Below are 21,678 nucleotides of genomic sequence, written 5' to 3'. Positions count from 1 at the left end.
TCTGGAATCTTATTTAACGATGGGTTTTGTTTGGATTTTAAGTTTCAAAACATCCCTCAGAGGATCAGTTCTCAGAAGGGTTAACCTCTAATATTAAAAATTATGTGGCAGCTTTACCTGTCAGCAGATGATCACACAGTGAACACAGAACAAAAAACACATGAAGAGAGCTGCTGAAGCAGAGCAGTTGTCTGGCTTTCCAGTATTTCATCTCTCATAGTGGCCAACAACAGGTATTATGGAGTCATACAGAAAGCAGTCATCAGAACTTACTCATCCGGGAGTTCCATTTGCAGGAGCTAGTTCCAATGCTCACTGATTTTCTGTCAATCTCCACTGAGAAATAAGGATATTCAGCACCTCTCAAGTTTGAAACAAGCTAAAACCTGGGATACCACTCGCGATACCTCCACAGGTATCTCTCAAGGGAACGCATCTAACACTTTTTTTTTAAAAGGAGACAGAAAACATCTTCAACGCCCAAGTGAAATCACAATTTCAACCTAACAGCGCAGGATACCCGCTTTGCCCAAACTTCCCAAAGCCTGTTCACCCGGGCACAACTCTGAGGGCAGTCTGCTGAAGGCAGAGGTTTCTGGTTTGCAAATGCCGAGAAGACGACAGCTAATTAAAGCCTGGCACGTAAAGGTAAAAGTAAAAGGCACATGGAAAATGGCACTTTGTACAGCACTCCTGCTTTTGGAAATGGTTGGCTTAGAGAGGAATATCTAATATTAATAATATTGACCGTAGGATTTTTATTTACCCTTTTTTCCCCTGTTGCTTTTATAGCAGTCCATGTTCCTGTTGTCTCAGGCACACATAAGCACTCCTGAATGCCAACTGCTTTCAGTAAGGATATTTCTGGCATTTCCATGGCAACAAGTTGTGATATAGATCCTACTTTTAAAACACAAGCTTAGGTGGATACTGTCAAATCCCAACCTTTTAAAAAATTGTTTATCACAAATAAACTTTCATCCCGATACATTCCTAGAGCCCCAATTTTACAATTTTTTCCAAAAAAAAAAAAAAAAAAAAAAAGAAAAGAAAAAAGAAAAAAAAAAAGAGGTCCTGGCTGGAGCTCCTCTGCCTGGGAGATATAAATAAGGGCGATGCCATGGGCCTGTGGTGGGGTGCAGGCCCCTCTCCGCAGGGTTTTTAGCCCAGGGCTGGGGCCTGACCCCCCTGAGTGGGGCCGAGGGAGGTGGATAAATGGTGTTAAAGCAGATGAGAATGGGGTGGGTTTTTTTGCTTTATTATTTATATCGCTGTTCCCGGTTCACCGGCAAGGCGAGCAAGCTTTCCCTTTTAAAGACTCCTTTCCCTTTTACAGACTCCTCCGACAGCGTTTGTCTCTAAATATTTATCTTTCTACAGCCTGGGTCCCAACACCTCACCCTGTATCGGGTTTGCGGGTCGGACTGGGTGGAAACCCTCCAGGCCGAGAACCGTCGCTATTTATGTTTGCAGAGAGAGCTGCTGGTTCCTCCGCTGGTGGTGGAGTTCATTAAAAAAAAATAGCACTGCCATATGGGTTCCCTAGTTTAAAAGGCCTGTCTCTGAGGGGTTGCTGTGTGCAAGGGCTAAGACTTGCTCAGTATGTGTGTGTGATGGCGAAGCGGGTACAGTAGTCTGTTGTTATTATTTTGTCAGTTGTATTGTGGCGATAGGAAGGGAAATAATGGGTTGTTATTTGTTTTTTAAGGCCTCATCTGTTCTCAAAACAATGTGGGAGCGTAATGCCTTATTTCCTAGCTGAGGACATTGGTTACTTTTGAGTTTGTCAAGGAGCTGCGTTGGGTTTTTAGTGCCTGTGACTTGCAGGGGTTGTCTATGAAGGTGTATGCTCAGAGTTGAAGGAAAACATAGAAGGGGGGAGAACTGGGATGTATCTCAGCATTTTATCCTAGTAGGATGCTCCAGCTATTTAGAAAGGGGGAAATCGCCATGTTTGACAGCTTTCTGTAGGGATAATTATTTTTAGTGGTTCCAGGTAGATTCTGTAAGCAGGGGAAGCTTGCTGAATCTGCTGGAATTCAGCATGGGAGAGCTTCACAGACGAAAGCTTTGGCATACGGGAGCCAGAGGAAGCTAGATAACCTTTCAGACCATTTCATGCACCAGTTGCAGCGTCCAGGCAACTAGAGTAATCATAAAAGCTGGGGGGGGAAAAAGGGCATTTAATATCTTGCAGATGTGCTGGCTCTTGCTTGTTATGTGAATCGGGGTATTACATAAATGAAAGAGTTTGTAAAGCAATGTATTGTTTTTATAGAGCCAAGTGCATGCCAGGTGCTTTACAGATGAGAATAAAAGGTCCCTGCCTTAGAGAGCTTACGATCCATAATGAGATATTATTGATCAAACCTGTTTTGGGGCAGCTTTGCTAGCCCATGGGGCTGCTCAGGTGGTAATATCTGGGACAGATATTTGCATGGAACGCAAGGAATGTCGGTAAAACAGGGCCAGGAGCTAATTAACCTGGCAATGTAGTGCAGCATGTTCTCATTGCGTGCTTGGGGTTAGGTTTTAATTTGGCGTTTTACTCTTTTGGTGTTTCTGAGGTTGTGGCTAGAAATTTGACACTGATGTTAGTATAACATCTGACATTAACTGCTTGAGTTGGATGCTTAGGCAGCTGCTGACCAAACAAATAGGGGTTATTTTTCAGCCAGATAATTTTCCTGATCTGATTCACCATGTGACCACATAAACAAATGTGCAAGAGCAAAACAGGGAGTTGATCCTCGGGGGAGAGAAGCTGGTAGTCCTGTTGAAAAGTGGCTTTTTTTTCTGAAAATACACCCTAGCATTGCAGGAAAAAAAGGTTAAAAATGCCATTTGAGTTCTGACTTGCTGCGAGCCCATAGTTTAGGGGGAGAGCTGTCGGCCAGTTCTTTAAAGGCAAATTAGATTTCAAGTTTGGTTGCCTAACAAGAGAAGCTTATTTCTTGATACGTACCTACATACATTTATGGCTGATTTGTCCTGTGGGAACAGCCAGAATGAGTTACAGCAGAGCAAATCTAAGTTTAGGTAGCGTGTTACACAGTGCTTGTCAGCTTGTTCTCGAGTGGGCAAAACGGATCTGTGCTTTTAAAACGCAGGCTGTGCTGTGAGGTGTGTGCAGAGGAGACCTGTGTAAATACTTACACAATTCTCGCAGTGCAGCGACAGACTCCGCAGAGCAAGGCGGTGAATTGGTTGAAGCAGCACACAGGATTCAGAAGCTGGTTCCTGGTGTCAGGTGGTACTTGGAGCAAAAGGGAGACAGGGGCCTGATTTCTGTTTTCAGCTGCGAGCTGGGCATACTGGTTGTGCTGCTTGTGATTTTACGTGATGGTCCTCAGACTGTGCTTTCAGGGCAGTGCTGTGCTAAACTGTGTCTCTGCAGAAGGAGTTTTGGTTGTCCCAGTTTGATCCAGGTTAGAGTTTTCCCAGCTCAGAAACAAGAAGCAAAGCGAGACCTCACAGATGCTCCCTTTTCCCCAGTAGTGTTTTTCCAAGGCTGAATGTCTCTCTAACAATGAGATTCTCATGTTGGCAGCTATTAGCTTGTCCAGCAATTTCTTTGCATCTTTTCTTCAGCCCATCTGCTGCTCTTGGTATCGTGAGGCTCTGCCTTTGTGGCAGACAGAGGGAGTGGTAGAGGAACACGATACTTTTTTTTTTTGGCATCTTAATGTTGATCGCTCATAGGTGTGTTCTTACAAGCTTCCCTGTTGAAATTTCATGGTGGGAAATGATTTGCTGTCAAATGCCATTTTGTCTCTGTTTCGCCCTCACGATGCAATTCTTGCTGCAGTATTTAGTTATGTGGCATTTCTGCATATGAATGACCTGTGGGCAAACTTTCAGAGGAACTGGGACCTTTTGTTGCCCGCAGAGCATGCTGCTATCACGTTACTGTGTCTCAATAATCAGTTGGCCTGGACATTAGGTTGCGAAAATTTAAACAAATTGTAAACTGTTGAACTTTGCCCCGCACATAGTGCTTGTTTCTCTGTCCTGTTCTTATTGCTGACAGGAGATTTAATGAAAACAAATCTACGTTAAAATAAGTGATGAAAATTATAGTGCAGGAGAGCTTAAAATTATAGTGCAGGAGAGCTTAGCTTGGCTGCTGTGTGTGATGATCAGCTTTGTGTTGCTGGCTCTTGTACTTGGTAAGCAATCGCTTTATGGAATGGATTCATTTGGAATAGATGAATAAATGGAGTTTCATTGATTTCGGGGAAGCTTTGTTCATTTACATAAGCTGTGAATCTCAGCCGGTTCTTCTCTTGTCAGGAAATTTCACGGCTTCTTTCAATCCACGGGAGATATTGAACCAGCTGAGACTATTAGGACTGCAGCTAAATGTTGTGCCTTTGGCTGTGAACAGGTTTGGTCCAGAGATGCCTTCCTTCTTGCCTAGACGTTGCGACGTTCCTGTGATCTCTCTGCACATGCTGGTGTTGAGCTGTACGGCTGGAGTGTGTTTTCTGTTAACATACTGAATCTCTCCACAGGGATTTTTCATCAGAGGCCATGGAGCTTTCAGCCAATGAGCTCAGCATTTATGACAAGCTATCAGAGACGATTGATCTAGTGAGGCAAACTGGCCACCAGTGTGGGATGTCAGAAAAAGCCATCGAGAAATTCATCAAGCAGCTCTTGGAAAGAAACGAACCCCAAAGGGGACCTCCACGGTACCCTATCTTAGTGGCTCTCTACAAGGTAAGATGTCTTCTGTGCGTGCACAGACCATTTGAGGGATGGAGTCCTCCTTTTACACCCAAGCCTTTTATTTCCCATCGTATTTTCTTGATGAATTTTTCTGAGTTCTTTATTTAAAAAGCTGTGAAGTGTAGCTTCCTTCCTTTGTCCTATGAGCTGGTTTGAAAACAGAAGACAGCTGACCAAGATTTGAAATAACTCACGTGCATTGAAAGTTTAACGTGTCAACACCTTCCTCTCTTTAAATTATTAAAGAATGAGACTTGGATTGATTCTTCAGGCAAAGATTCCCAGTGTCAGCACCCTCAGTGGAAATGTGAGGAAGGAAGGAGATTCTTAAAGTTCAGGGTTGAATATTGAAGAGATCCAGGTTCTGTTTCTGACCCTGTCACAAGCTTCTTGCCTGTCTTTATTCTCCTTCTAGTCTAATAAGCCTGTTTCCATGGTGCTTGATGCTAGAAAAATGTTTTGAGACCCTTAACTAAAGGATGCTGTAAAAAGTTTTGCAAAGAGGATGACAGGATGCTGTTGTTAGGTAGGTTCAAGATGTTTGCTACAAGGATGAAAAACTTCCCACTGGCATAATATTCCGCAATATTTCAGTGTCATCTTTACAAATACATCACAATGGTTTCTATTTAGAAAAAAATCCAAGCTTTCTTCCTCGCGCCCTATAAAAAGCTGCAAAATGAGGCAGGAGAACAGGAAACTGGAAGCTTGAACTTCTGTTCTTGTTTTTGCTGTTGATTCACTTTGACTTTGGCCAGGGGGAGAAATGCGTCATGTCATCTCTTTAAGGCTTATTTGGGATTCTGGTATGGAGGAGGGAGCTGGTGCCAACTCTGCCAAAGTGTTTCGAGGCTTGACGGATGTTTGCAAAAAGCCTTGAAAAACCTTGTGTAAGAGGTATGGCAGAAGCACAAGCTTTTATTTGATTAGGTGGGAGGAATCGGAAGTATCTGTAGATGATCCTCATTGCTCTGGCACTAGATTATTTGCAGTGCTAATATAGAAGAACAGAGTTGTGTTGCTTGGGTTTGAAGGCTGCTTAATTTTGTCCTTGGACAGCTCTGACAATAAAACTCGGTGGCAGCTCTGTGTATGTAAATAGCATTGCAGCTGAACGAGGAGCCACAGCAAAAATGTGAGTGTTCCTTTTAGAGCACACAGCCACAACTCTTTGATACCAGCCAGAAGGTGTGTCCGGTTTTGAAGACACACCAGCTCACTGCAGTATAATTAATTACGTGCCTGTTTTCTCTTGCAGGGCCTGCTCACGCTGGGTTTGGTCTTGCTGACTGTTTACTTCGTGATCCAGCCGTACAGCCCGCTGCCGCCTGAAGCTCCGCTCTCCAGAGCCCATGCCTGGGGCTCCCTCATCGGTCACATCCGGCTGCTCTCTCTGCCTATTGCCAAGAAGTACATGCTTGAGAGTAAGGAAATTATTTCTCTGCTGTAACATAAGCCTAGCAAGAAATACCAAGTTAAATACCAGCCATGCAAATCATTTGAGTGTCTCCCTGGGTACCAAATAACAAATGTGTTACTGGCATGGCACCATGGTTTTCTCTTTTCTTACCTCTGTACTTAAAAATAGCATGCTGAATTCTAGCTAGGGCACTTTCCCTTCCATTCATTGGGGCTGAAGCATATTTTATCTCTAACTGCATCGTTTTGTTGTTGCACATTCTCTTTTCCTTGCTTTCAGCACCTCAGTTTTTTTCTTCCACAAGAGTTCCCCTTCCTCTAAAAACTCTCTTCAGTTCTGAGAATCATACTGAGATAGTTATGCTGGGTAAATGTCACTTTTTTTTCTTTTTTTTTTTTTTTTTTCCTGAGTAAGCAGGCAAAAACAGTTTGTCATCCAAATCTTGGTATCTGTGAGCAAAGTGTAAAAACCTCAACATGTGACCCGGTTTTAAGGAAAAGTAGTTTTTGCCAAGTGGCATATTGGGAAAGGACTGAGGGCTTGAGAGCTAGGGTGTTTATAGCAGTTAACGTAACATTAAGGGTAATGTGCGTGTGAGGAAGCTAGATAAACGACTCCCTAATGAGGTGGTCCCATCACGGGAGAGGAACGTAATAGATTTTCCTAGTCTGGCATAATAGAAATGGAAAATTTTGAGTATTTCTCATTCTCAGTTAATCATTTCCACTGGCTTAGACTGGCAAATGGGTGTAAGCATGGGCTTTCCCTCTTTGATAAAACACAAAGACTGTCAGTAATGATAAAGCTGTGAATTATTTTGAGCAGGGATGTGGCACAATGTTGATCGTCTGTCGGCTCACTGTAAAAACAAACTCCTGTATCCATGCCCTCGACAGGTTTATATTTAGCTTCGGCAGTTCATTGTGTTTGAGTTGTCTGTTCTGGCTCTGACCTTCCTGCCGTAGCTAAAAAGGGCGCCCAGAAATGCCAGTGCCGTTCTGCATTTTCTCTGTGTGTCTCCCTGTCTTCCGCTGACACGTGGGATTTCTGTTGATTTGGGTGCGTATGGGTGGGACGGGGTATCCCCCATTGTTCGTCTCCTTCCTTATTCACTGGGATCTCTCGAAGGGAGGAAAAAACCAAAGGCAAGGAGATGGCTCTGATAAGCAGGCTACTAACGTCAAATGATTATCTGCTGCATTTCAGCATTGACATGAGTGAGTACCTCTCTGCTCCAGTATGGAGAAGGAAACCAAGAGGAACTTTAATGCCCCTATCTGTTCAGTGAAATTTTGTTCAGAAAGTTGGCAGGTTCTTCCTTTAGATGCCGCAGGGCCCCCTTGGGTGGGGAGAGCCCAGAGAGGTTCCTTGAGACAGCAAAAGGTTTATAGGGCTGCCTGAAATCATGAGTGTCTTGCTGTGAAGGTAAATGAGAGCAGGAGCAAGTCGGGCTACTGATGGGAAAACCAGCTGAACGGGGAGGAGATAGGGAAACATCTAAAGGAGCAGGGGAAAAGGGAAGGATGGATGGGGAGGAAGAATGCGACGTTGTTGTTTAAATGCCTGTAAAACCCCTCATGCCGCCATGAGTCCTGGAAATCTGAAGCGATGAGCAATAGGGTAGGCTGCAAGCCAGCTCTGGGGAAAGGAGGGGAGGTACAGAGGGGTTGAGGCAGTTCTCGTTCTCTTTTTCCAGTGGTGTTAGGTTGTGGAAACCACAGCATGTCCCAATTAACAGGTTCGCTAGGGATGGCTGGGGTAGCTTTGATCCTGCCTCAGCAAAAGGAACTGCACTAGCCCCTGGTTATTTGAATGGGAGAGTGCAGCACTCGGCCTGAACCTTGGCTGGGGTCCTGTGGGAATCCCTTGTGTCCTGGCTTCCCGTCAGGCAGCTGCAGCCCCCGGGGCTGTCCCAGCATCCGGCTGTCCCGGTGGCGCTGGTGTCAACTTCACGGCTTGCTGCTGAGTGGACTGTGGTAAAGCCATCCAGCAGGGATCTGGAAGAGGCACCGGCATGACGTGGGGCTGCGTGGTCTCCCGAGCTGTTGTTCATCCCTTTCTTGTGCATGATGTAATGTTTTGCCCTTAGTTTTAGCCTTGTCTGCTGAAGGCAAGGGGTAGTGCTACCACTTGTCCTGTTTGTTGATGTGAGCATAAGGCCGTGAGGTCTTACAAGCAGGCGTAGCATTCTTCAGTGCATCCTTGCATAGGAGAAGACACTGTGCAAGGAGACCGAGTAGCAGAGAAAACCACTAACGAAGGGACACGATGTACAGACTCCTCTTCCTTTCTCTGTGTAGATCCTGGTGGATGAAAATTTTGAGGGGGCTGAGGATGCAACTTGGAGCTTTCTGTGCTCGGGCACCCGTTCAAATCCAGCTTGGGCTGTTCTTGTTGAAAGCCACCTGTTAGCAGTTTGGAGGCTGCCTTGGCCCACCGGCAGTGCTGGCAGACTTCCCCCGGCCGCGTCGCCCAACGTGGTGCGGACAGAGTCCGGCCGTGGTGAGCGTGGGCGCATGGGTGGTCCGGTTCACTTCCTCCGGGCCTGAAGCCGGTTGGGCAGGCACAGGCAGCCTGCCTGCGTGGGGCTGTGGTCTGGGGATGTGCTGTCCCTCCTGAGCGTGCCTGGGGCAGCTGTCCTGTCTCCAGGATTGCAAGTTGGAGCCCGGTCCCCTGGTAGATGTGGGCTGAGCAGCCAGTTTTGTGTTGCGGAACAAGGGGAGCCCGGATGCCTGGTTTTCCCCCAAGAGCCAGAGCTCCACAGTAGAGTGGCGGTAAGGCTTTGGGAGGAGCAGGGGTGCAGGATACTGCTCCCTTCTCCCTCCAGCTCAGGGTGACCTGCCTTCACCATCAACTTCACCCTCGTCCCTTCCACCCCAAGAGCTGTGCTGTGGATAACAAGGGCTGGCTGGCTGTCGGTGGCTGTGGGTGGACCTTTGAGCATCCGAGGTGAGGAGCAGTGTCCGCAAAGCTCTTGCTTGCGTTAAGTTTGTAGGATTAGGTCCAAAGTAAATTTCCTTTTTGCCTGTCTCTGTTCTGTTGCTTGCTGGCTTTCTCCCCCGGATCAATTCCCATATTAAAACTAATGTTCCCACCCTTTGTTTCTTCAAAGCTGACTCTTAGACCCTTGGGTTTGGCGTCCGTGCCTCTTTTTCAACTGTTTTCCCAGGGCTAGGAACCAAGGTCCCTTCAGTTGGGGAAAAGTTCTGCAGAAATGTGGTTTGCATTTGCTCTTCCTGAGCTCGTGTTTACACAGAGCCTGTGAAGGCCCCAGTTCTGGGTCACGCTGCCTACTCCAGGCTGGGGGAAACGCCTCTCCCCGCCACAGCGTGTGGCTGTGGGACGGGTAGATCAGCGCTTCACGTGGCCCCCAGGGAGGTGGTGGGTTTGCAGACCTCTGGGCTCTACCTGCTATAAGGAACACGGTGGATTTTGGGTGGGCGTGTGGGTTAACTCAAGGCTTTCTAGTGCTGTTTCAAGGAGAAAGTAGGGCCTATGTAATCTGGATTCGTTTCTCTTCTCTGACATAGACTGGGATGGACAAGTCATTTCCTCTGTGTTTCAATTTCTTCCTAAGATCTGACCTACATCTCCCCTCTTTCAGTGTAAAACCGTTCCCCCTCGTCCCATCACTCCCCTCCCTGATCCAGAGTCCCTCCCCAGCTCTCCTGGAGCCCCTTTAGGCACTGGAAGGGGCTCTGAGGTCTCCCCTTTTTCGCCTTCTCCTCTCCAGGCTGAACCCCCCCAACTCTCCCAGCCTGTCCTCCCAGCAGAGGGGCTCCAGCCCTTGGAGCATCTCTGTGGCCTTCTCTGGACTCGCTCCAACAGGTCCATGAATGAGCTCTCAAAGTCTGTAATAACTGGAGCCAAATGAAAAGGGGTTTTCTTTCTCTTTTTTTTTTTTTTTTTTTAACAGAGGTTTTAAAACTTCAATGGTGGTCACTCTACCTGTTTTGCAGTGGTTCTTCCCTTCACAGCTGTGTGACATCCTTATAGCTTTGTTAATATCTAAATATGAATTTCCATGTCAACTTGTTGATAACTGTTCCCTTGCAGCCTGCCAGAGCAACGACATGATGAGCAGAGCATGAAGTTGCTCTTACATTAACTTGTGTGTCTGCCTGTGGCAAGTTCAGTCCTTGCAGCTCAAAAACTTCAGCAGAGAGGGTTGGTTAGTGGTGAACAGGTTCTCATACAACAACGTGACAATTTGCACGTTGTACTGGTAGCTGGGGTTTGTAATGACCTCAAGGAAAATCCAGCTTTGCTTCTAATAATGACACCCACTCCTCACCGCATACATCCTACACCGTTCAAAATGAACTGGATAAGTAGCTGCTCAGCACACCTAAAATCAGATGCGAGCGTATACGTCGCTCAGTGTTGGAAAAGGGATCCTGTGCTAGTTGCCCCTTGTGCTAGCTGTGCTAGCTTGGAGAAGACTCCTTGTGTTAAATACTCCTTTTTGCCTAGACCAGTAGGGCTGTAATCATGTTTATGAGTTTTATGTGTAATTTATTTTAGGGAAAGGAACCCTGCTGGAGCAGCAGTGTTTAAGCAACACCTTGTAAATGGCCTGTCACTGTCACATCCCAAGGCCTGCTGGGTACCTCCGAGAGAGCTGTTTGTGGGGACGGGTCACAGCAGGCTGGGTTACTGGAAGAGGACAGCAGCCTCTGCCTCTTGGCTGGCCACCTTCAATTTAGCTGGAGGCTTGCCTTGGCGCCCAGCCAGGTCCTGGCTTTCTTTCTGATCTTAACCCTTTGCAGGCGGCTTGCAATGGGCCAGCCACAGCCGCATTTCTCTCTGCTTCTCACGCTCCTCTCCTCCCCTCTTACTGTAGCCCTGAAGCGCGTTTATCCTTGGTGCAGCTCCGTGCGTAAAGGCAGCATCCAGCACGCCTGTCTTACACGAGGGTGGACTTTGTTTCCTGAGCTCAAGGTGGGCTAAACACCCAGGTATTCAGCCAGCCTGTCCCTGTGGGTTTTGCAGCCCACGCTGCATCTGACCTGCTGGGTTCAGTGATGCTTGAGCCCGAGGAACACAGACCTGCCCTGAATGAAAGGGTTGCACAACAATGCCACTTGGGAGGTAAAGCAGGATCCGATATCTAACTTCTTGCTGCCTTCAGCATGGCCTTCTCCTCTTGCTCGTACTTTTTTTTTTCCCCTAAGCAAAGTCAAGCTGGTTCGCTCTTGTGGTCGTGCGTATTCTCATGCACCGGCTCCGGGCGCTGGAGCGCTTTGAGGTGTATGTCAGCGTGATGTGGGTTGAAGCACTGTGCAAGGCTCCCTCCCATCGCCGTACAGCTGCCAGTTTATCTGATCTTTTTTGTGTGTGTGTAAACAACCCTTTTATAATATAACCTGAGAGTGACCAACAGACATGTGTGTTGGCTCGTTCAAAGGGGGAAAAAAAAAGGCTGACTTTGCAGTGCTGGGCGGTGCCAAGCTGTTTTCGTATACTGCTCTACTTTGGCCTCTGTTCAGCCAGTGGACTGTTTATTTGCATTTGCTGACAGTAAACTTAACTCCAAACCATTGCGGTAATCCAGAACATGAAAAACTCTTCCTTTTCCTTCTATATTTTAATGCCTCCAGAAGTTCTTGTTTCCTCATTTGCAGAGCAAGTGAATTCTCACTTTGGATTTGCGTCCCTGGAAAGAGAGTGAGTGTGCCGTACGCCGCCTGTTGCGGAGACATTTAGCAGCCTAGCGGAGCCCTGTTTGCACTAGCGACACAGGCACGTCAAACCTTTTACAGACTGAAGCCACCGTTGGGCAAGTGGCAGCAACTGGGAGGGATTTGCTTCAAAAGCGTGCTGTTCCTCCAAGCCAGGTTGCTCATGCAGGTGCTGCCAGAGCAGCACAAGCTGTTTTCTAGGGCACATAACCAGAGGTGCAGGCTGGAGTGGACTTTGGAGGCTTTCCTGACAGCTTGGTCCCTTCCTTCGGTTTTCTAGATTGGTAGGTGCAGATTTCTCCTGGAAATAGTGCTCTTTTGCCCCAGTGGACTCTGAATTCCTCTTGGGCTAGGCTGAGCAGACTTGATTTCACAATGTCTCGTTGGATCAAAATCATTTTTGTGCTTTGCTAGAGATTGACTAATCATCCTTCGGTTGTTTGACCAGCCGTTACCCATTAGTGAAATGAATGAGTAGTTCTTAGAGATGTTGACTTTTTACCCAGAACAAAAGTAAAAGGTTTCTTGATGGGTTTGTTTGTAGCTGTTATTTTGTTGCTAGCTGTTCCTAAAAATGCTGGGAACCAAACTGGGAGGTACTTTCTTCTCCTGGCATAAATACATTCAATATACTCAGAGCTACAAAAAAGTTCCATATGAGAAGGAGGTGAGGATCTTGTCCTGAACAGGGGCCCTCTTTGTAGTATATATTTAAAACCCCACTGTGATGCATTCCTTAATCAGGACTTCCACACTGTAATTAATAAGCACTCCTTGTGATTCCTGTCTGACTTAAGAATTCAGCAGTTTAGCCTCACTGTGACATGACATTATAAATGATCAAATTAATTTTTAGCCTAGTGAAAAATTTCAGCAAGATGGAGCTTGGGAAACGTTGCTTTTGGTCTAAGTGCTACCGATGTCTCCTCCAAATCATGTCACACAGTAATTACAGCGCTCTTAATTTCTATATCTGTAAAGTAAGAAGAATGGGATTTACCCATGTCATTGACTGTGATCATGAATGGATGCCCAAATTGCTTTGAGTGTTTAAAATACTGTTTTATCTTTCTATAAAGTCTGAGAAAGGGTCGTGGTGATAAGCATATAGTATGTCCTGCTGCAATGACATGGCATGACGAGTAACAAGCTATTTACTTGAGGAGTATGGTATAGTATCTATAAGTCTGCAGTGATCTCAATGTGGCAAGTGGCTAGTCGTATCTTAGGAGCAAGAACAACCTGGCCTGCTTATTCTTTGGCTGTCAGAGCAATAACAGTAGGTTATGAGCTGCAACTTCACTTTAAGGTTAAGGGCTAGACCTTGCAAATCCCTGTCCTTGAAATAATGGGAAACAGCTCTGTAAAATATGGCATCTGGAAGCTGGATATTTCCAACTGGAGGGAGAGCTGCAGCCCTTCTGTGGTGATAGTAATTGGATGTTAGAGCACAGAGGATCTTGTGGCCCCTTCATCACTGGGAATCTTACAGGTGGGATTGAATGTCTCTTAAAAAGCTCTGCCCTGTCAGCCGTAAGAATCAGCTGGTAGTTGGGCTTTTGCTATGACAATTAATGGAGGAGGTAAATATCCCACGGGCTGTCAGATGCACGTCCCTAAAGGGTCCCTTTGGCCAAGGGGAAAGTATGGTCGCAGACAAGAGAGGTTGGGCTGCATTCTTAATCCCTTCCTTTGAAGGGTCTCTTCAGATCCACCTTGAAAAATTCCCTGGCTTTTGGAAATGTGCAGCTGTGGGGAGACATTGTGGAAGTGGAGATCAGCATCTTCTCATTGTTGGATCTAGCGCATAGGAACAAGATTGTGGCTGTCAGTGCAGTGCCACAAATGAGCCACTGGGTCGGACCCAGGTGAGTCCACCCCCGTCCTGAGCTTACATTTGAGTTGGCCAACGTAGAGTTGGTCATGCTTTTTGGGAGCCCTGAAGTTTACCTGCTCACCTACCCTGATTACAAGTATTTTTGTAGTTCTTGATGCTATGTTGGATCCTGTGAGGGACAGTCCAAAAGTGTTGTGGGTGTTACTGAACATTTGCAGCCAGGATTGTACAATGGACCTATGAGAAAAAACGGAGAAATGTCTTCTGAATACTCAGTCCACGGGCCAGTCTTTCTTGGGAGCCCTGAGTTCATCCTAGGCTCGCTGAAGTTGCTTGAATGCTCCTAGTGCTGGTCCCTAGGGAGGCACGTAGTGGGAATGGGGAATCATGTCATCCTCAGAGGAACTGGGGATTTGGAACCAACCTTTGCAGACTGTGGAGGTGCTTAGGGCATCAGACAGCCCTCTGGGGGTGCTTTCTTCTAGTTATCGTGGGTGAGGGTAGCAATAACTCATACGGACAGAAGACCTGGGGAGACTGTGAAGTCCTGGGGGAGTCTCCCTTCCCCTGGACCAGACTTCGCTGTGCAGACCTGGCTGACGCTGGCCTGCTGGGGGTTTCATCAGCCTTGCAGTCCTGAGTGCTGGGGAGCAAACCAGCCTGGGGGGGAGCCAGCAAGCTGCCTCAGCACCTGCAGCTCTACATGCAGGAGGTTTTATGTTTTCAACACTTCATTAGGGTCAGGAGCAGCCCTTGGCTCCACGTGTCTTGCAGGAGCAAAAGGTCCCCCAGCTACAGGGCTTCCCTTTGAACCTGCTGCAGCGGCAGACCGGTATTTAGCCCTCCATATCATCCCTGAAGAGACCAGGGCTGTTGCTGAGGTCCTGCTCTTAGATCTACGTGGGCAAGTTTCCATAAGTTTTATTGCTTCACTGCAATAAAACTGCAGAAGCAGGGCCAGGTCTTCTCAGTAACCTCTTAGCTTCCAATCTGATCATCCACACCCAGCATCTCTGGGGTTGTGTGCACACACCCCTCTGTAGTTCTGAGGACAGCCAAGAACTTGGGAGATCCTCTGTGAAAATGGCCAAGAAGGGCGGGGTACTCATTTTAAACTGATTGCGAGTTGAAAATTATTTTTCTGCATAGTGGAAAGTACAGTCATAAACTCCTTCTAGCATTAATCATAGGCGCGTTTTAAGGAAAGTTGTTATCTCTTCGTCTGTGCTGTGTTAGCAGCTGGGAGTCACCAGCCTTGGCTCTGCTAGGAGTTCTACTGACACAGGGGAGGAGACAGCTCTTGTTCAGGAGAGCTAATAAAACATAAAAGCAGCTATTAGGTGGGTATGACCGATGGGGAACTGAGATTCTGCTTTACAAACTGAAGGCTGCTCCTCAAAGAGGGGTGAGAAAGCACAAGCGTGAAGGAGAGGTTAGCTGGGACTGGTCCGCACTTCTGTCGTGTAATGGATAGTTGTACGTGTCAATACTACAGCTGCTTTCCTGCACTCAAACTCCACAGGGATAATTGCACACGCCCAGCACTTTAACATTTGAATGCGAGTGGATGGGACCGTGGTGTGATGGCTGCACGTGATGGTTGCACTGGGATGAAGAGTGTATCTTTCTTTTCAGTCTCCGAGCAGACTGTGCGTGCGCACAGACAGCGCGCTTGACTTAAACCAAACGAATCCCCCAGGGTGTCTGGGCAGGGTGATAATGTAAAAGGAATGCAGGGAGGGTAATCGAAAGAGAGAATAAGCATCCTTGGTAGAACTCCTGCTCTGGTCCCCAGTGTGCGGTTGCATGCCCTCTCCTCTGCGCGCGGTCTCTTCTCCCTCCCTCCCTGGGAAGGGAAGGCGCTTCTCACTGCCCGTACTTGTCATGCCAGTCACACGCGTGCTGGTGCACAGACTAACACCCTCAACAATAAATCTAAAAGATTAATTACCAAAAAAAAAAAAAAAAGAAAAAAAAAAAAAGAAAAATCCCATAACCCCACTTGCGGCATTTGAAATGCGTCTCAACTATGCTCCGCTTAGGTTATTCATGGGGAAAAGAAATAACCTCCTGAATTGAGCAATTGAGAATGCAAATATCCCAGCTTAGCTCAAAAGAGGAATCAAGCTCTATACTGTCAAGCTGATTAGCATCCCGTTACTTGGGGCACTGCCCTGAGCCTGAAGAGGAAAATTTTGGGACAACTGTGCTTAATGCTCTGGGATGAGGTTTCTAAGTTTTGCCCAGAAAGAAATTATAGTATTGCTACTCCCTGTACGATGAGAGACCATAAGATGTGCTTTCTTGTTCTCTTCATGGCGACTGCCCTTCCTCTGGTGAGATCTTTCAACCTTTTGTTTCCTGTCACTGACCAGCTGGTTTTTGTGAGTTGAGTTTTTTTGTTGTCGTAAAATTGAAGCTTTCTACAGGCAGTGGAACAAAGATTTTCTTTTTTCTCTTGTGAGCAGGGAGGGAAAGTACGTTGGAGCAGTTTCTCATGGGAGTGAGACTTCTGTTCGCAATAAGGATTTTACACTTTGTTTTGCATTTTTACCCGTTTCCCTGAAAGCAGTGTAGATGCGTCTTCCAGAAAGACTAGGAATTATATCCTAGTCCCTTTCAGTCCATATCCCAGCAGTAGGGTGGGAAATGCAGCATTTGGGAGTTGACTGGACATATTTAAGAGAGGAAAAAAAGCAAAATGAATCCCAATCTGCTCCTTGTTGTTACGTCCCAATGCACCTAAATCCTCTATAACATTCCTCATTGTCTGTTGCAGGTGTCAGAGGGAAAAGTAAAACAGGAGCTTTCCTATTAAGCGCTGTTCATCAGTTATTACCCATGTGCAGGAGCGTGAGTGTGGCTGGAAACCGCCGTAGCAGTAACAGGCAGGCTGTGTGTGGTCTTTTTTCCCCCTGAAAAGCTGCTGTGCATCCTTGTTTCCCAACTTTATTGTTCAGACAGGTTTCACTGTCTCTTCCTTCTCACCTTTCCCATCCACCCCGCTTCCCGACCGGGTGGCCTGCAGCAATGTCCAGGGAGACATCAGCTGTTTTGACATGTGCTGGCACCAGCTGGGGCGGGTGGGCCTGTCGTGAGGACAGATCTCTGGACGTTTCATGTGAGGTGTGTCCGGAGCCTTCGTTTTTTCCTAACCCACCCTGACAGATCAGGCGTTCGGGTGGGTTTGCTGCTATTGCCCAAGTTAAACATCTCCCTGTCAGATTAAGGCTGCCGAAGCAGGGCTGTCACTGCCGTGAAATTAGAGCCCCGTCCTTTTAGTGTGGCGGCTGCTCCTGCAGATCCTTTAGCATAGAAATACATGGGGCGTTCAGCGTTATCAGCCCTTGTACTGTTCAGTGCTGTGACAAGTTTCTTCTGGTAATGTTTACTTACTTGTTTTGTGCTGGGAGGGCTGTTAAGTTGGAGGAGGGAAGCAGGATATGAGCATCGAGTAATGGTTTCCCGTAAAAATTGAATTTTTGAAGATGTAAACATATGCAGTGTTCATTGTAGGCCAGTTCAGCCGATCGTGGTGTAACAATATCTGGCATTTAAAATGGGTATAGCTGTAGTCCAGGGGTTCCTCCTGCTGGGGCTTTTCTCCCCCTTTCATCTTCAAGTCAATGCATGGGATGTATGAAAATAGCAGCAGCACATCTTGGGGAAATCCCACGATCCCCAGCATCTTCTGCACGACAGAGGCTGTGCAAACTTTGCCCGGGACAGAATCTTTCTTAGTTAACACGGAGGTAAAGTGGAGGGTAGTGATTTCAGGGATGTCTTAATAGGGTCCATGGCACCAGTTCTGATCATGACAGAGTTACTTTTTTCAACCTGGATCTGGGTTTTTTTTAGGGTTTTTTTTTTTTTTATGTCTTCTGGGTGTCTCCTTGAGAACGCGTTTGGATTGCTCTTCTGTTTGTGGACTTGTTTCCATTTAATTGCACTATATATGGTGGTTGCCATCCTTCTAGTGATAATGAAAGGGTAACTTAGCCTGTGTGCTTCCTATGCAGAGAGAAGTGTAATTTCTGTAAAGCTCTCCATTTCTCACAACCCCAAGCCATATCTCCAAAATCTTCAGCCTGTGCTGGAAATGTTCTGTGATGAGTTTCCCGGCCTGCTGAAGCTTGCTCTTTTTGAGTAACTTACAGCCATTGAAAGCTATAAGAAATCTCAGTATTTCATGTTAGAGAGAATGAGTTTATCATCGAATCTGTCCCCTTTCCCTTTCAGTTTTGGTCTTATTAAACACGTTTCTCTTGTTTTTTTCCCAAGAATGCCAGGACTGGTGGGCAGCAGGCTGCAGACAGAACACTTCGACGCTTCCTGCAAACTGCACAGTCTGTTCTGCTGTGAAAAGCCTTCAGATAGTGACAGACTTCGGAGAACTATCAGAAAAGCTCCAGAGGTCTCAGCCTTTTCTAATCAAGGTAATGCATATGTAAGGCTAGATGATTAGGCCAAACTCTTGATTAGCTCTAGCCAAAGACCCCTGCCCAGTATTTTCAACCAGAAACTCCAACTGCTGATTGAGGTAGAACATATATCTAAGACATCTAGCTCCAGTTTAACGATGTTAGGGGGCAAGGAGTTCACTGCATCCTTAGCAGGTTGGTCCTCTGACTGATTATCATTACAGTTGGAAACTTAGCAATGTAAATGGCTGTTGCTTTTGGGTGTTCTTTGGCAGGATGGAAATAGGAGAGGGAAAGAACCCCAGGTGCACAGGTTTTATCTTTGTTTTGTGTCGTTTAAGACAGGGCAACATCTCTCCTACGAAGAACTGAAGCATTTTCAGTCCCAGGATCCAGACCTGGCAGAGGTTATAATAGAAGAAAATTCAGCTGAATTGTGGAGCTGCCCATTTTTCTTTCCTTGGTGAGTCAAAGACAAAATATGATAGATGTATACAACCCTTCTGCAGGGGTGCCCAGGCTTTTTGCCGATGTGAATTACCAGGAGCTTGCAAGTTACACTTTAACTGGAGGGAAGTGGGACAGGAGTGGGTTACAGGCTTCTGTCTGCCTGCTGGCACTGATTTGATCCAAGCGGAAGACTTCTGCACTAAAAATGGAGCGTTGTGGCTGGGACTTCACGTATTGCTCTCCTGACAAGACAAAAATATCCCAGTGACTGCTCAGTCCTTTTCTTCAGGCCAGATGTTAATCATCTGGGCTGTGGTCTCATCACCTGAGGCACACGGTCTACATTTCTCATCATCTCTGTCTGCTCAGTGGAAATCCTCCACCATTAGTGTTGACTGAGGAGAGGTGCCATGACTTTAGCGAAACACTGAGACTTAACAGAAAGCTAAGGGATCCTGCAATTTGTGTTTGGAAATGCAGGAAAAATGGCCAACCATAATCCTGATCCTCTGTTAAAGCTTTTTGCTAAAGCCTTTAGTGTGGATAAAAGACATGAACAATTCGGAGGTCTCTAAGGCTGCAGAGCAACCCAGCCTATTAGCAAAGTCTTTTCATGTGGAGAAGGGTGAGAAGTAAGGAAGATGCCACCTGGTGTGGATCAGGCTCCCTGGCACGCTTGTACGAGCGAAGGACCCATGTCCAAGTGACTTGAAGAAGGGCATGGTGGAGTCTGTGCTTTGGCTAATGCTTAGATGGGATCTTCTTGCTGCACTGCTCAACCGCAGCACTGGGAGACGGGTGATCAGGGTACAGAGGTATTAATCATGTCAAGCCACTAGACAGAGATGTAAAAATAACAAGCCCCACCCTGCCTTTTGCAGTTACATTCCCTGGCCTAGAGAATAGACTTGGATTGCCCCCGCCTTGCCATGTGCTTTCAGTTATGGTTGCGTACAATGCCACCTCTCTGCATCTTTTGTAATTAATGGATCCGATCAGTGTCTCAGATCATTTTAAAGGAAGAGGGGAGGGAAATTAAGTTTAGGTATCCGTGGTGATCTGTTTGTTCCCTGTTTATATGGTCCTGCTGCAGGTACCAGGAGGAAGATATGAAGGGAGCACAGGTTTAGAAGCTGAGAGGTCGGATTTTGCCCCTAGCTCCTAGGGACTAGTCTATCAGCAGGCTGTTTATCAAACATGAATATTTGTGAAGAGTTTTGATCTTGAAACTAGCCTTAAATACAAACGTTATCATTGCCTGACGTTTCTTTAATATGGGTTGTTTTGTTTAGGAACAAATCTGTGAATAAAACTCGGATTCTGCAGGAATTTTTCCCCACTTCTTCTTTGCTGTCCTTCCCCAAGACGGTGTCCTTGGAGAGCTGCTTCCTCATCCGCCACCCAGATTTGGGGAATAAGGTGAGAAATTCATACCAGAGATGATATCTCCCTGTCTGTGAGTTGTTGTCCAGTCCCCCAAATCTTTGAGGGATTTGCAGGACATTTTCAGCTGATACAATCCTGGCAGAAGGGTTTAGTGTTGTATCCGTTCTGCCCATCCCTGTGTAATGGGGCATCTCAAGGTTGCTGTGACACCCAGAAGCTGTGTCTAGTTTCGTTCAGGTGGTACACCACATCCGTCTCCCTCGGCAGTTACAGATGCCTGCGTGGTGTCCCAGCTCCAATCACATTTATGTCCTGGGATGGTCTTTTTGTGCATCGTTGGGCAGAATTGCTTTAAGAGTTGAGTATTAGGAGCTGTTCCTGGCAGCGAGTCTCACTCATTCTGAGATACCTACCATGGAGATGTTTCACTGAAGATAGTGACACTTCAGGCTTCTAACCTGATCTCCTTCTCCTTCCTTTCCTTGTGGGCTTTGGGGGTGTGGAGGGTCTATATTGCTTTGGACAGAAGATGGGAGGAGGACCCTTGCATGCAGCTGGCCTCAGCTATGACCTGCTGCTAACTGGGGGGAGAAGCAAATCTGTGGTTTGCGCTGTCTCACCTTGCTGCAGGGCAGCAACTTGCCCCTTGTTTGATCAGATAGACCCAAGAAAAGCTAACAAGGCTTTTGAAATACTGTCCTCTCATCCTAGAGCTACAGTTTGCACAGCCTCTTTGCTGTTGGAAGTGGACAGCTCACCCTGACTGTTGTACCTCTGGACAAGTGCAGAGGACACTGTGAGATGTTCAAGGTTGAGCTGGAAGCTGGAGATCTGGGTGAGTAGTGGTGCTGCAGCATGCAGGAGCTGGGAGATCCCTTGGACTCAGCAGACTGCTTCCAGCTGGGTCTTTTCTGTCTCACACCTGTGTGTGCCATTACCACCTCCAAACTGGTGTGTGCCTGTTTGTTGCAGTGTCTTTCCAAAGAGCTTCTGCATACCCCATCGCTGCATGGGAAATGTGTGCGGTCGTTAAACATGGATTCATCTAATATGGCCTCTGTTGCATCTTCCAAAGGTTATGCCAGCGCAGATTACTGGACAATGAGCTTCATGGCCAAAGGGACAGAGCCGGTGGTTGTTTGCGATGGAGCTGCTAGCTAAGGATGGTGAGGTGGGAAAGCAGAGTTGTTTCCAGGACAAGACAACTTTCAGCTTTGAAGCCAAGGCAACGTCTTGAAAGCGATTGAGCTGGGGCAACTGGGGCAGGCAGCTTTGCCACCCTGCATGTTTACAGTGTTTAAAAATGACTGTTTTCCTGACCCTTGAGGTAATTCTTTGCCTTTCCTCAAATGTATTTTGGGAGAAGCTCAAGCTATTTATGACCTTCCCTGTCCCCTCAGGTAAGCCCTGGGTTTGCAGCAAAGGGTTTTTTCCAGGAACAACAGAGGGATTTCTCAGGATGAGATTCACCTTGTGTCCTTTGGATTATGGCACTTCTGAAACTTCCTGGGGGGGGTTGGGAGTGGAGGGGGTGTGTGACATTTCTGTGTACATTCCTCCTGAGGAGGAGGCTTCAAGCCTGTCTTGTCAGGCCAGCTCTATAAAGGGAATGAACTGGTGATGTGTCCCAACTCCACCCCATCTCTCTGTCACGTACGTAGCTGTGTGCCTCAGTAGTGTGCCCTGTGAAGCCAGTCTCAGGTCCCTGCTCCAGGGCTGAGATGAGCCTTGCAGCATCGGGGCAGAGACCCT

At 46.9% G+C, this 21,678-nt stretch overlaps 1 protein-coding gene across 1 annotated transcript; it reads left to right on the top strand.

Moving 5' to 3' along the window:
• Window positions 1–4,519: 4,519 nt before the first annotated feature.
• On the top strand, window positions 4,520–21,296 carry LOC104292350 (chromosome unknown open reading frame, human C6orf89). The gene is made up of 7 exons (XM_009891714.1): window positions 4,520–4,722; window positions 5,990–6,155; window positions 17,951–18,105; window positions 18,432–18,553; window positions 19,833–19,959; window positions 20,638–20,761; window positions 21,002–21,296. The coding sequence occupies exons 1-7, from the start codon at window positions 4,534–4,536 to the stop codon at window positions 21,085–21,087; spliced, it is 969 nt and encodes a 322-aa protein (XP_009890016.1). The 5' UTR covers window positions 4,520–4,533; the 3' UTR covers window positions 21,088–21,296.
• The last annotated feature ends 382 nt before the right edge of the window (window positions 21,297–21,678 follow it).

Source organism: Charadrius vociferus, unplaced genomic scaffold (genome assembly GCF_000708025.1).
Source record: "Charadrius vociferus isolate BGI_N301 unplaced genomic scaffold, ASM70802v2 scaffold819, whole genome shotgun sequence".
Taxonomy (NCBI): Eukaryota; Metazoa; Chordata; class Aves; order Charadriiformes; family Charadriidae; genus Charadrius; species Charadrius vociferus.
The sequence above is the reverse complement of the archived record's forward strand: the minus strand, read 5'-3'. Positions and strand labels throughout refer to the sequence as shown.

Excerpts from the sequence above, each read along its gene's own strand:
- LOC104292350 (XM_009891714.1), top strand. The coding sequence starts at position 4,534 with ATGGAGCTTTCAGCCAATGAGCTCAGCATTTATGACAAGCTATCAGAG. Across the intron at positions 6,156-17,950 it reads CAAGAAGTACATGCTTGAGA|AATGCCAGGACTGGTGGGCA; the intron begins GTAAGGAAATTA and ends TTTTTTCCCAAG. Across the intron at positions 20,762-21,001 it reads GCTGGAAGCTGGAGATCTGG|GTTATGCCAGCGCAGATTAC; the intron begins GTGAGTAGTGGT and ends CATCTTCCAAAG.